Here is a 13,085-nt window from a genome sequence, read left to right as displayed (position 1 = left end):
CGAAAGCATCACATTCGTGGCATGCCGTGGTTCGAACCAGAAGTCCATGCATTCTACAGAAGCCGTACCGCTGTTGTTAGTTCACAGATTCTAGAACAAACTTAGAGTTACTATCTGTTATTTGTAGCTTATCGTTAGCTAGTTATTTTTGAGGTGGGTCGCGAGACAAATTATAAAAATGGGCAAGACTTTATAAATTTAAAAAGCACTGCCTTATTGTTAGATATCAGTGGCTATTTGTACATTCATGGTGAATGCGAGTCGTAAAAAAAGAATTTACTGTCCAACTCGCCGTTCTTTCACGAACCACAACTGAAGAACAATAAAAAATTCGAATCTATTGTAATTTTACAAGCACTGATTTCGGCAATTGATCTTGATGAACTAAAAAATGACTTGACGAATAGCAACATTTATGATGAGTTTAAATGGTAACACTAAATCCATACAGCCATACGTGAATGAAATATATTATAATATGTTTTTTAATAGTTCCGCTAGCTACTGCTATGATATGCAAAAAATGGTTTAAGTTTTTTTAATAATAGTAAAAGCATACCTGGTGATTGCAAACCATTGCATTTCTTTTTTTCCTACAAAGAATACAAATTTCAAATGAAATTTCAAAATGGAAATATATTCAAAGATTGTTCATCGATATTTCAGAATCAAATGAGTTGCTGTTTCTTTTTGGTAAATTGAGAAAGTGACTTGGCTTGACACCCTCTCCTTATACCATCTGACAACATTTGCCTCGTCATTCCCAAGCCAAGTAATCTATTTATTTAATCAATTTACCTCTTAAATTCTAATTTGCTTCTCTTCTTCCCTCCTCTTCTTACTTTCCTTCACCCGAAACAGTTCGATATTTTTAAAACATGCAAAATACTCGGACATATTTGCAATTCCAAGTGCAGATAACTTATTATTCCTATTTCATTGAAAACGAAAAATGGTTACACAAGGTTACACACACTTGTGGATTTTCAAGTGCTGCATTTCATTTTGGGAATTGTGCCAAGGGCCTCAAAGAGTTTTTGCTAATGTATATCTAAAGCATATTTTTAGATGGGTATAGTTTATGACATATATTGTTATGTATTCTGCTTCTATGATGAAATTTGTGTCAGACTTTTTTTGCCTTGCCGTCTCTCAGCTTCTGTGTCAACAAACAAATAAATATATTAAAGAAGTTCATAAAGCGAAAATCCCGACTTTGTCTCTTCATCCTCTTCAGGTTGCCCCGGCTTTTCTCCATCTGTTGGGGTCGGGTTACCTGTCTGCAGGGCTTCCAACAGTTCATCGCCAATTGTTGCTCCCCATAACTCTTCTTCTGTTTGATCGATGTGTCCGGCTGTGATTCTACAGTTTTCCAGTACACCTTGCAGTAATGATGACGTAACTGTCTTTTTGATCTCTTGGCTGGCGGCGCAGCAATTGAGTGCAATTTTGCTGAGTGTTTGTTGGTCAAGCCAGTTTCGTGAATCTTGTTTTTTATACTCTTCAGCAGGGGTTCCCAACCTTTTTTCAGGACGACCCCAAAGACAACTTCCATAGGCATCGCTCTATGCTTATGCTAATCTATAGCATAAGCATAGAGCGATGCCTATGGGCCTGTTTTACAGTAAGCCATAGTACATTCAAACTGCTAAATTTAACATGATTTGTTAAATTATAGATGTTTTGTACATCCATCCTCTATCATACCACAGCGACCCCATGACCTGTTTGCGATCCTACCCACTTATCACTCCGACCAAATATGGGTTCGCAACCCCTGCACTTCAGGTTGCTGATGGTTGGTTGTTTGATGCCCTCGGAAGATTCGTCATGAGGCGGTTGATCCTCTGTTTGGAGCCGCTTATACATCTCTTTCTTCGCCTCGTCGACGTCAAATTTCTCGAACCATAGTTTGAGGAGTTACTCGCAAGTATAGTTTTCTATTGGTTCTCTGATCTTTTCTGGTCGAATGTACTTTAGCACTACATTCATTGTGGAACATTGTGTAGATAGAGGCGACCAATTCTGGTGAGCTAAAAGTGATCGTTCGCCTCATCTACACGGAGAGCTACCTACATGCTGGCCATGTTGCTCGAACTGCCCAACATCTTTGCTGTCGGCAGAATCATTGCTATTTTCTTCGGAAGTATCAATTGCGCTACGGCCAGTTGCGATACAACCTTCGGATGATGATTTCATTCACACCTGCTAGCCCAAATTCTTGCAAACAAGCCCGCTCCCATTGCTGTTCGCTAGGCTTCGAAGCAAATTTCTTTCTTTTCAGAAATGCGGTCGTTAATGCTTGATGTCCCGGGTGTCAGCATTGATAAATGCTTTTAGGCTAGCAGCTATGTCGAAATCAGCCGTCTTGTAAATATATCGTACATATTGAGCCCTATTCTTTGTCAGTTGCAGATACCCATTATACAATGGGATGTTCAAGCGCCTCATCGTGTTGACAATGTTTCTTCCGAATACCGTAGTCGTTCTTGGATCCAGCGTTTCCAATCAGCCCATGTGATAATTGGGGCGACTGGTCCCCAAAATGGCCGACCCAATTTTGCATGCCATTCGGAAGCTCTCTGTGCACGTTCTCCATGCTGCGAGTCGTGAAGCTCCAACATCTTGAGCGCGCAATTCCATTCGATGGTGTCCAGTCGTAGGTAATTTCGTCTACTTTCTGCATCTTTCGCATAGAGGGCATACGATCGTCTGCACCTTCTTCTGATGCTGAGTTCACGTTTGCGAATAGTCGTTTTAGACCAATCTAGTAGTTTTTCGTTGTCGCGATAGTACCGTATGAATTCTATGTCTGATTTGCCAAAATATACCCGCTCGTAATTTTGCCTCCATATATATAGCCCCACTTCATCTTTAAATGCTGCGTTCCTATTCATCAAAATCCTATTCGATCATATTTCTACCCCGACCCTAACTCTCCTGTTTTTGTTGCTCTGTTAAATGAAAGATCAAACAATGTTGTTTGACTGAATGCTACGCGCTGGGTGTTTCGGTATTTACTGTTGAATTTGTATCGCGTAATATCAACATGATCAAACCCCATCCACCGGAAGTTTATGGATAAAATATTGGATTTAAAGTTAAATGGTGGACGATCTGTTACGGGTGTTTTGCGAGGTTTCGATCCTTTTATGAATTTAGTTGTGGGTGATGGAACAGCGCAGAAAAGACGGGACCACTGCACCTGTTGGAATGGTGGTTGAAACCGCCTCGCATTTGTTTTCGTTTGTTTCACACTTGACTGATTTTGTGATTTGCGTATTCTGCGATTGCAACATAACCTCACACATTGATGTTGCCATGTTTCTAGTATTGTTTTGTAATTATTTCTAGGTTTGTATTGGGCATATTTAATGCTGCTCAAGTAGGGTTTAGTACTAGTGTAATTTATGATATTTTTCTGATGACAACCTACCCCGATTTGTAGACTGTTAACAAATTAGAACATAGAATTATGCTAATTTGTCCTGTGTTGCTAGGCTAGCTCACTTTGTGTTGTTGCTTATTTCTGGCAACGCTCGTTCTTTCGCTCGCTGCTTTCCTGGCGGGAATGTTGGCAGTGATCAGCTGCTCTCCAGTTTTGTTAGATTTTTAGTTGTTTAAGGTCTCAAGGAACCGGGTTTTTAAGTCATATATTTAGTAAAAGTTACCTTTGAATCTTTCCCAGCTCTATTCGCGTTTAGATGTTCGTTATTCTCAGTAGGCTAGGAAAACAGTTGCAAGTAGTTATTTCATGATATTTTGTGTGTTTATTTGTTAGATCTGATCAAATATAGAGCTAGTTAAAATAATAGTTCCAGTCAAATAATTGGTTGTTCTTTGAGTTGAAGGCTACATCGTCAAGTAAGTCTTTGATTTATCGTATTTTATGCTTTATTTAGTGATATGAAACTGCAATTTTAAGGTAAACAATTGTGCTGTATTTTTGGCTTTTTCAATTAATTTGTGATTCTAAATTGATAAATATTGTGCTTTTTAAGTGCTAATTAGTTTAGATGTTTGGTAAGTTTTATCGTGTGACATATTTTGAGACTGTTTTCCATTTCTGTTTAGAAAACCGTACAAATTGACAACTGTATACTGATTCGTACTTTCAACTGTAATTGAATTTCAATCGTACGTACACTGCATTTTAAACGTACCTTTTTCGTGACAACAAGAAATTTCAAAAGGCGATTTGTACGCGTATTTTTATTGTGGAGTCTCGAAACGATTCAGAGAGCAACCGTCCGTTAACGCGTGTTGGCGCTAGATAGCGACTCCGATTTGGCGCCTACATAAGTTTTTTGACGTTTGCACAAAAGCTGAAAGGAAAATTGGACATTAATTCTGAAGTTGCCTGGTTGAAGTTAAATAAAAATGGCAACGGCTGATGCTCACTTAAATGTCAAGGACAATGAAGATGATTCAACAACAAATGACGGTTCTGCAAAATCAGACGTTCATGAAACAACAATAATTGCAATGTCAGTTGAAACACAACCTAAATCAAGTCTTGCATTGGCAAGTGAAAATGTTGTGAGTGATCATTCTAGTGGTGTGAGTAAAGACTTGTTCCTAAGAATACCTGATGTGGATTCAGTTTCTCACCTAAGTTCGCGAAAGAGCACTAATAAAGAGAAGTCTGTAGCATCTTGTGTTGCTGAAGAAATGTCAACAAACACACATGTAATGACCACAAGATCAAAAGTGAAACAAAAGAAATCAACTGTTTTAACTCGGGATTGTTTGTCAAGAAATTCAAATAGACGAAGCTTGAAAACGTTTCGTAGTGCAAGTTATCGATCAACATCTGTTGTCCAGTCACATAAATCAGCTCTTAGTGAGTCGCAAATAGAAAACATCTATGAAGCACGAAAAATAAGTCAGCAAAGAAAAACTGAGCTAGAGAAACAACAGCTCGGTAACCGGTTGCAACAAGAAAAAGAAATTTGGGAAGAAAATAACCAAATTGAAGACTTGACACTGGAAAAGGAGTGGCAAGAACTCCTGCAACAACAACAAGTTGAGGAGGAAGAATTAAGAAAAGAAAAACAACGTCAAGAAGAAGAATTAAGAAAAGAAAAACAACGTCAAAAAGAAGAATTGAAAAAAGAAAAGCAACGTCAAGAAGAAGAATTGAGGCACGAAAAGCAACGTCAAGAGGAAGAAATTAGAATTGGAAATCAACGTAAGCGAGAAGCATTTATGCGTCGTCGCCAGGAAATACAACAAAAAAGAAAGATCGAAAACGTTACATTCGATCGACGTAAACAAAGAACCCTGCAAGAAATCGAAGACAGAAGTCGACGAGAACTGCTGGGATTGGACATAGACTTTAATGAAACTTTAGCAGAAAGTGGGATAATTGTTAATAAATCCCCATCTGCTGTTATTGCTAATGATATTACTAATCAACAATCGACACAAAATTCTGTAACTACACCATCAGAACCTGAACCCGATATAAAAAATGCACCTGTAATGTTACCTGTAACAACGGCACAATTTTCACAACCGCAGATCACACAAGTCACCAGAACGAATATATTGAGTACCATGAGTAGAAGGAGGACAATCGCCGGGGAAAATGGTGAGTCGGTTATTCCTGCCTCTGAAATTGAAATTTGCAATCCACAAAATGTTAGTGTGTTGAATGGTGATGTTGCGGTTGAGAATGTGTCTCATGTGCCCGAACAAATAATTTGTACTACTGGGTCATTGAATCCCAGAAATGTGTTGAATGTTAGTTCAGAAGTGGCTACTACCTGTTCTTATATGCTGAATGATAGTACCGTAGCTCCCCGGGTGAGTGTGAGTGCGTGTACTATGAACAATGTGACTCGAATACCTGAAATGAGTGTGAGTTTACCATTCACCTCACCTATTTCAAATGCTAGTCAGATTCCAATCTATACTGCTCCTAAAGCAAGTTCTGTACCGGTAGTGACTATGTCAAATAATGTCCCTTTAACAGGTGTGACCCAAATGCCTGTTATGCCTAATCAAGTTTTGTCATACCCTCAAATAATTTATGTACCCCAACCTCAGTTTGGTTTACCACCTTCGGAACCCCCTACTTTTTCTGGAGATGCTGCGGAGTACAGATATTTTTTGGATATATTTGACACTGTAATTGGAAGTAGAGTTCAAAGCCCTAAAGAAAAAATGGTGTATTTGCTTAAATATACAAAGGGTCCTGCTCATGCACTGGTCAAAGGTTGCCAGCATCGTGGATCTGAATGTTATAATGAAGCAATTCAGTTGCTTGATGAAACATATGGACGAAAATATCAAATAGGGGAAGCTTGTATAAATTCAGTTTCCTGTGGTCCTAATTTAAAATTGGCTGATAAAGATGCCCTAACAATGTTTGCCGCAGAGCTGATGTCCTGTATGAATACATTGATAGGAATTGAATATAATAATGTATCTATTATGACAATTGAAAAGATGGCCATGAGAATGCCTCATTCTTGGAGGGCAGGGTGGCTGTCTGTAGTTGATGACGTTTTAAATGAAAAGAAGGTGAATTTAACAGTTGAACATTTGGCGAATTATGTTCGAAAACGAACTCGTGAAAACACGAATCTGCCTTCTAATGATTCGAACTCACCTCCAAAGCAATCGAACCCTGTGAAAGGTCTGAAACCCTATAGATCAACATTTGCTACATCAGTTGTTGATAGGCCTGTACGAAAATGTGTTAAATGCAATAAAGATCATTTTTTGAATCAGTGTGTTAAATTTCGTGAATTGAACTATGAAGATAAAATTGAGTTTGTCAGGAACCGAAAGCTTTGTTTTTCATGCCTCGAACCTGGTCACTGGAGCAAAGACTGTAAGCGAACAAAGCCTTGTAAGGTTGAAGGATGCAAGAGAAGACATACAACGGTTCTTCATCCTCCAGACAAAATCCAAATTAATCATTCTGGGACAAAAGGTGATGAATCTCCTCTTTTGAAAAATTTTGGCTCTCAAACACCTGAAACTGAAACCAAATTTAATGCTTTTGTTAATACATCTAAAAATGAAAAGGTTTTGCTCAATGTGATTCCTGTTAAAGTACGTGTTAATGGTGACAAAAATGGTATTGTGACAAACGCATTTTTTGATAATGGTTCCACTTGTTCATTCATAAGTGAGTCTCTTATGCACAAGTTAAATGTTGATGGTCTCAAGATAAATTTGAATGTTCGTACAATAAATAATGAAACTGAAAGTAAACAAAGTATCATTGTGAAAGGTCTTGAAATTTCGGACTTTGATGAATCTGAATATGTGCCATTGACGCCATTATTTTCAAACGATAAAATTGGTGTTGAGCAATCTGATATTCCCTCTCAAAAGGACGTGGATCAATTTATTGAATTTAAGAATGTTGTTATACCAAATATTAAATCTGAAGTGGGTCTTTTAATTGGCAAGGATAATCCTAAATTGCACAAACCTTTGGAAGTTGCCTATGGCCCTCATGACTATTTTGCATCTAAGACTGTTGCTGGATGGATGATTAGTTGTCCACCTAAGAAGAATGACAATCAAGGTAATCCATGTAATTATTTTGTGAAAAATGAAGTGCATCCATTGTGTCAAATGTGCACGGATGTCATTGATTCGGCTGATAATGAAAAGGAAGAAATCTCCCCTCGACAACAAATGTTCCTTGATAGGGTGAGCGAATCTATTAAGTTGAAAGATGACGGACACTATGAAATTGATTTGCCATTTATAAATCCAAATTCGAAATTACCTTCAAATTATTTGCAAGTGAAACAGCGAACCGAATCGCTCAAGCGTCGATTTATTAAAATTTTTATTCCGAATATAAAGATTTTGTGGAAAATATGTTAACTATGGGTTATGCAGAAGAAGTTTCTGATTCTACTGAAAGTGAAGGTCAAATTTGGTATATTAATCATCATGGCGTTTATCACCCTGAAAAGAAGAAAATTCGTGTAGTATTTGACTGCTCATCTAAATTTCAAGGAATCTGCTTTAACGACGTTCTGTTACAGGGGCCGGACCTGGCCAATAACTTGGTTGGTGTTCTGTCAAGGTTTCGCAAAAATGTGGTTGCTGTACAGGGAGATATTCGCTCAATGTTTTTACAAGTGAAGGTACCCGAAAAACACAGAAATTATCTTAGATTTTTCTGGTGGGAAGACAGCGACATAAATAAACCCATGAAAGAATTTCGCATGACAGCTTATCCATTTGGAACGGTTTGCAGCCCAAGTTGCTGTAATTATGCATTGAAACAATCTGCCGAAGACAATAAACATGATTTTGATATAAGGGTTATAAATGCAATTAACGATTCATTCTATGTGGATGATTTTTTCGATTCAAGACCAAATGCCGAAAGTGCCGTTTCTCTTGTGAAAAATATTTCTGCTGTCTGCGCAAAAGGCGGATTTGAAGTTTTAAAATGGATCAGTAATGATCGCAATGTTATTGCCGAAATTCCTGAAGATATGAGATCAAAGAATTTGAAAAATTTAAATTTAGCTGTTGACGCTTTACCTCTTGAACATGCTCTAGGTATGATTTGGAGCGTCGATGAAGACATCTTGTGTTTCTCTGTTAATCCTAAAGAGAGACCTTGTAATAGACGTGGCATGTTAAGTGTCGTGAATTCTATTTTTGACCCAATGGGCCTGGTACAACCAGTGCTTCAGCCTGTGAAGGTTCTAATGCAAATGCTTTGCAGACAGAAGTTCAGTTGGGATGACCCAATACCGCCGGGAGTTGAACAAGAATGGCTAAAATGGCTTTCTGAGTTGCCTAAACTGAAGGAATTTAATGTACCAAGATGTTTTGTACCCGTGGATTACGGGGAAGTTGTAGAAACTCAAATTCATCATTTTTCAGATGCGTCTGAAAAATCATATGGCGCTGTGTCTTATCTCAGGATGTTGAATTCAACTGGACAAATACACTGTGTGTTACTTTGTGGAAAATCTAGGCTAGTACCATTGAAAGGCTCGACAATACCTAGACTCGAACTGTGTGCAGCAACTATTTCTGCGCGCAATGATAAATTTTTCAGAAATGAGCTTAAAATTGAAATTTCTGCATCTTATTTTTGGACAGATAGTACGACGGTGTTACGCTATTTGGCTAATGAGGATAAAGTATTTAAAACTTTTGTTGCTAACAGAGTAAATCTAAGCAAGGAAGTTTCTGAAATTAACCAATGGTATTATGTACCATCTGAATTGAATCCGGCTGATGTTGCCTCCAGAGGTATGTCAGTGGATGCCTTCCTGAATTATCCGGAGTGGAAATCTGGTCCAAGTTTTTTATGGAAATGTCATGATGAGTGGCCTGAACAACCTGATTTCTTACATTCTGTGTCTGATGGAAATTTGGAAATTAAGAAAGAATTGCCTGAAAAATGTTTTGCTGCTGTGAAAGATCAACCATGTGTTCTTGATGATGTCGTTGCTAAATATTCAAATTGGTATCACTTGAAGAAAATAATTGCTTGGATGTTACGTTACATAAACAAATTAAAGTCAATTGTTGGATCAAGCTGCAATTTGAAATCTGGACCTGTTGAATTTTTAACTGTAGAAGAAATGATTCTGGCTGAGGTGGAAATTATAAAGCATGAACAAAGAAAATACTTTTCAAAAGAAATTGATGTTTTGTTCAAAGGAAAACAAATTCCAAAATCAAGCTCTTTATGTAATTTACAACCATTCTTGGAAAACGGACTACTTCGTGTAGGAGGTAGGATCAGAGCAGCAAATGTTGAGTTTAATGCAAAGCATCCAATTATTATCCCAAAAGAAAGTAAAATTGCTTCTTTGATAATAGATTATGTCCACAGAACAACTGGTCATAACGGTCGTGAATATGTGTTAGCTGAAATAAATCAAAAGTATTGGATCGTAAAAGGTAATGCATTGGTGCGAAGTGTTTTGAGAGGATGTGTTCCTTGCAGGAAGAGACAACGTCCTCCTGAATCTCAATTAATGGCGGACTTACCTGAGAATCGCTTGATACCGGATAAACCTCCTTTCACATATGTTGCAGTGGATTGTTTCGGTCCATTCTTGATCAAGCAAGGAAGGAGCGAGGTTAAACGTTATGGTGTGTTTTTTACTTGTTTAGTGTCGCGCGCTGTACATGTGGAAATAGCAAACAGTCTGGACACTAGTGCTTTCATTATGTCTCTTAGAAGATTCATAGCAAGGAGAGGTCAAGTTATTGAGATGCGATCTGATAATGGCACTAACTTCGTCTCTGGTGAACGAGAACTCAGAGATGCGATTAAATCTTGGAACAAAAACCAAATTCATGATTATTTGTTACAGAAAAACATCAAATGGATATTTCAAACGCCTGCTTCATCTCATCATGGTGGTGTGTTTGAGAGACAGATTAGAACTATAAGGAAAATCTTTAATGCTATTTGCTGCGAACAAGTGTTGACAGATGAGAGTTTAAGAACTCTTATGTGCGAATGCGAAAATATTGTGAATGGACGACCGATAACTACAGTATCGAACGACCCTAAAGATTTAACTCCATTAAGTCCAAATAATTTATTACTGATGAAAGAGGAACCAATGCTTCCTCCAGGTGTGTTTGACCCCAAGGACATGTATGTTCGAAAGCGTTGGAAGCAAGTCCAATATCTTGCGGATGTTTTCTGGAAACGTTGGAGAAAGGAATTCCTTCCGCTTCTTCAATGTCGACAAAAATGGAACAAAGTGCAGCGAGATCTTCAAAAGGATGACATTGTACTTGTTGTGAATGAGAATCAACCACGAAACACTTGGTTGCTGGGACGAGTCATTGAAACTTACCAGGATAGCAAGGGTAGGGTTCGTTCCGTGGGTGTTCAAACCAAATATTCCATATTCCAACGCCCTGTGACTAAACTTGTACTTCTGCGTGAGTGTGATGAAGTATAATTTGATAACTTTTCAATTTCGTTTTAAAGAATTTCTTTCTGGCATGGTTGTTGAGTGTGTTTGATGTGTTTTGAGTGTGTGGAAATCTTGTAAATTTGTGGATGCAAATTTTAAATTTCCAAGGGGCCGGGATGAAACCGCCTCGCATTTGTTTTCGTTTGTTTCACACTTGACTGATTTTGTGATTTGCGTATTCTGCGATTGCAACATAACCTCACACATTGATGTTGCCATGTTTCTAGTATTGTTTTGTAATTATTTCTAGGTTTGTATTGGGCATATTTAATGCTGCTCAAGTAGGGTTTAGTACTAGTGTAATTTATGATATTTTTCTGATGACAACCTACCCCGATTTGTAGACTGTTAACAAATTAGAACATAGAATTATGCTAATTTGTCCTGTGTTGCTAGGCTAGCTCACTTTGTGTTGTTGCTTATTTCTGGCAACGCTCGTTCTTTCGCTCGCTGCTTTCCTGGCGGGAATGTTGGCAGTGATCAGCTGCTCTCCAGTTTTGTTAGATTTTTAGTTGTTTAAGGTCTCAAGGAACCGGGTTTTTAAGTCATATATTTAGTAAAAGTTACCTTTGAATCTTTCCCAGCTCTATTCGCGTTTAGATGTTCGTTATTCTCAGTAGGCTAGGAAAACAGTTGCAAGTAGTTATTTCATGATATTTTGTGTGTTTATTTGTTAGATCTGATCAAATATAGAGCTAGTTAAAATAATAGTTCCAGTCAAATAATTGGTTGTTCTTTGAGTTGAAGGCTACATCGTCAAGTAAGTCTTTGATTTATCGTATTTTATGCTTTATTTAGTGATATGAAACTGCAATTTTAAGGTAAACAATTGTGCTGTATTTTTGGCTTTTTCAATTAATTTGTGATTCTAAATTGATAAATATTGTGCTTTTTAAGTGCTAATTAGTTTAGATGTTTGGTAAGTTTTATCGTGTGACATATTTTGAGACTGTTTTCCATTTCTGTTTAGAAAACCGTACAAATTGACAACTGTATACTGATTCGTACTTTCAACTGTAATTGAATTTCAATCGTACGTACACTGCATTTTAAACGTACCTTTTTCGTGACAACAAGAAATTTCAAAAGGCGATTTGTACGCGTATTTTTATTGTGGAGTCTCGAAACGATTCAGAGAGCAACCGTCCGTTAACGCGTGTTGGCGCTAGATAGCGACTCCGATTTGGCGCCTACAGTGGTCGTTCGTGGAAATTCGATAATAATGTTGGAAGCATTTTTATCATACATGCAGATATTCAATATTGATAGTCCACCCGCTGCATTACCTCTTCCTTGATCAGTTTCAGCCCAGGTAACTTTTGTAGGATTTTTTTCATCTTCATAATTATATTTAGTTTTACTTTTTTCTCGAGGATGAAGGAGATACAGATGGTGAAGGCTTGTTCTGTAACTCTTTACGCGGAAATGTTCATACATTTTTAAAGGATAAAAGCCTTTATTCGTATCCTATGGTAATACTACTTTTCTTTTTAAATGCTGTATCAATTGTTTCAACTGGTAAACCAAAACTTTCGTCATGTTGCATTCATAGTATTCATATGTCCGTCACCGTATTGGTCGGACCATGGTCTTGCTGACGTTGCTGTACTGCTTGATGTAGTGTTTGTAGTCCATGAGCCAATTCAATTTTATCTCTTATTTTAATCTTATAGTTTACTTCGTTTGTTCCTTGGGCGCAGTCAGTAGATACAACACAAATTGGTACGTTGTGTGCTCCCCGCTAGATGAAGACAGACCCAGCAGCTCCGGTTCCGCGAAGGACATTATTATCGTTGATGGTAGTCAACTTCCATATATTTCTTGGATCTTCGATTTGTCTGATAACTGAATCAGCTTCTAATTGTTCTTGTTCTGGGAGTCGTTCACGCTCCTTCTGTCGATGGTATTCATTAATGAGTCTTGCAGGTACCCAACGATTCCTTAAACGTTTCCCCTCTTCAGGTTCTTTTTCTTTAGATGTATTACCAGTTGTGTTTTTTATGGCTGCTCCTTCTGCTATTGTCTCATAATGTTCTCCAATTGTGTCAGTGTCACTGATATCATTGTCTTCTTCATATATAGTGTGTAGTTCTTGAAATTCTGATTCAAGTGCTTCAATTTCACCTTCTCTTTCCAAACCCG

At 37.7% G+C, this 13,085-nt stretch overlaps 2 protein-coding genes across 2 annotated transcripts; both read left to right on the top strand.

Annotated features, from left to right (window-relative positions):
* Positions 1 to 3,228: 3,228 nt before the first annotated feature.
* Positions 3,229 to 7,854, top strand: LOC144419962 (uncharacterized). Its single transcript, XM_078110242.1, has 2 exons — positions 3,229 to 3,864; positions 4,075 to 7,854. Exon 2 carries the CDS (start codon positions 4,381 to 4,383, stop codon positions 7,852 to 7,854), a length of 3,474 nt encoding a protein of 1,157 aa, XP_077966368.1. The 5' UTR covers positions 3,229 to 3,864; positions 4,075 to 4,380.
* A 2-nt stretch (positions 7,855 to 7,856) lies between these two features.
* LOC144419961 (uncharacterized) lies at positions 7,857 to 12,132 on the top strand. Its single transcript, XM_078110239.1, has 2 exons — positions 7,857 to 11,703; positions 11,914 to 12,132. Exon 1 carries the CDS (start codon positions 7,857 to 7,859, stop codon positions 10,926 to 10,928), a length of 3,072 nt encoding a protein of 1,023 aa, XP_077966365.1. The 3' UTR covers positions 10,929 to 11,703; positions 11,914 to 12,132.
* Positions 12,133 to 13,085: the final 953 nt, after the last annotated feature.

This window comes from Styela clava, chromosome 2 (genome assembly GCF_964204865.1).
Source record: "Styela clava chromosome 2, kaStyClav1.hap1.2, whole genome shotgun sequence".
Lineage (NCBI taxonomy): Eukaryota > Metazoa > Chordata > Ascidiacea > Stolidobranchia > Styelidae > Styela > Styela clava.
This window is presented reverse-complemented; position numbering and strand designations above follow the sequence as displayed.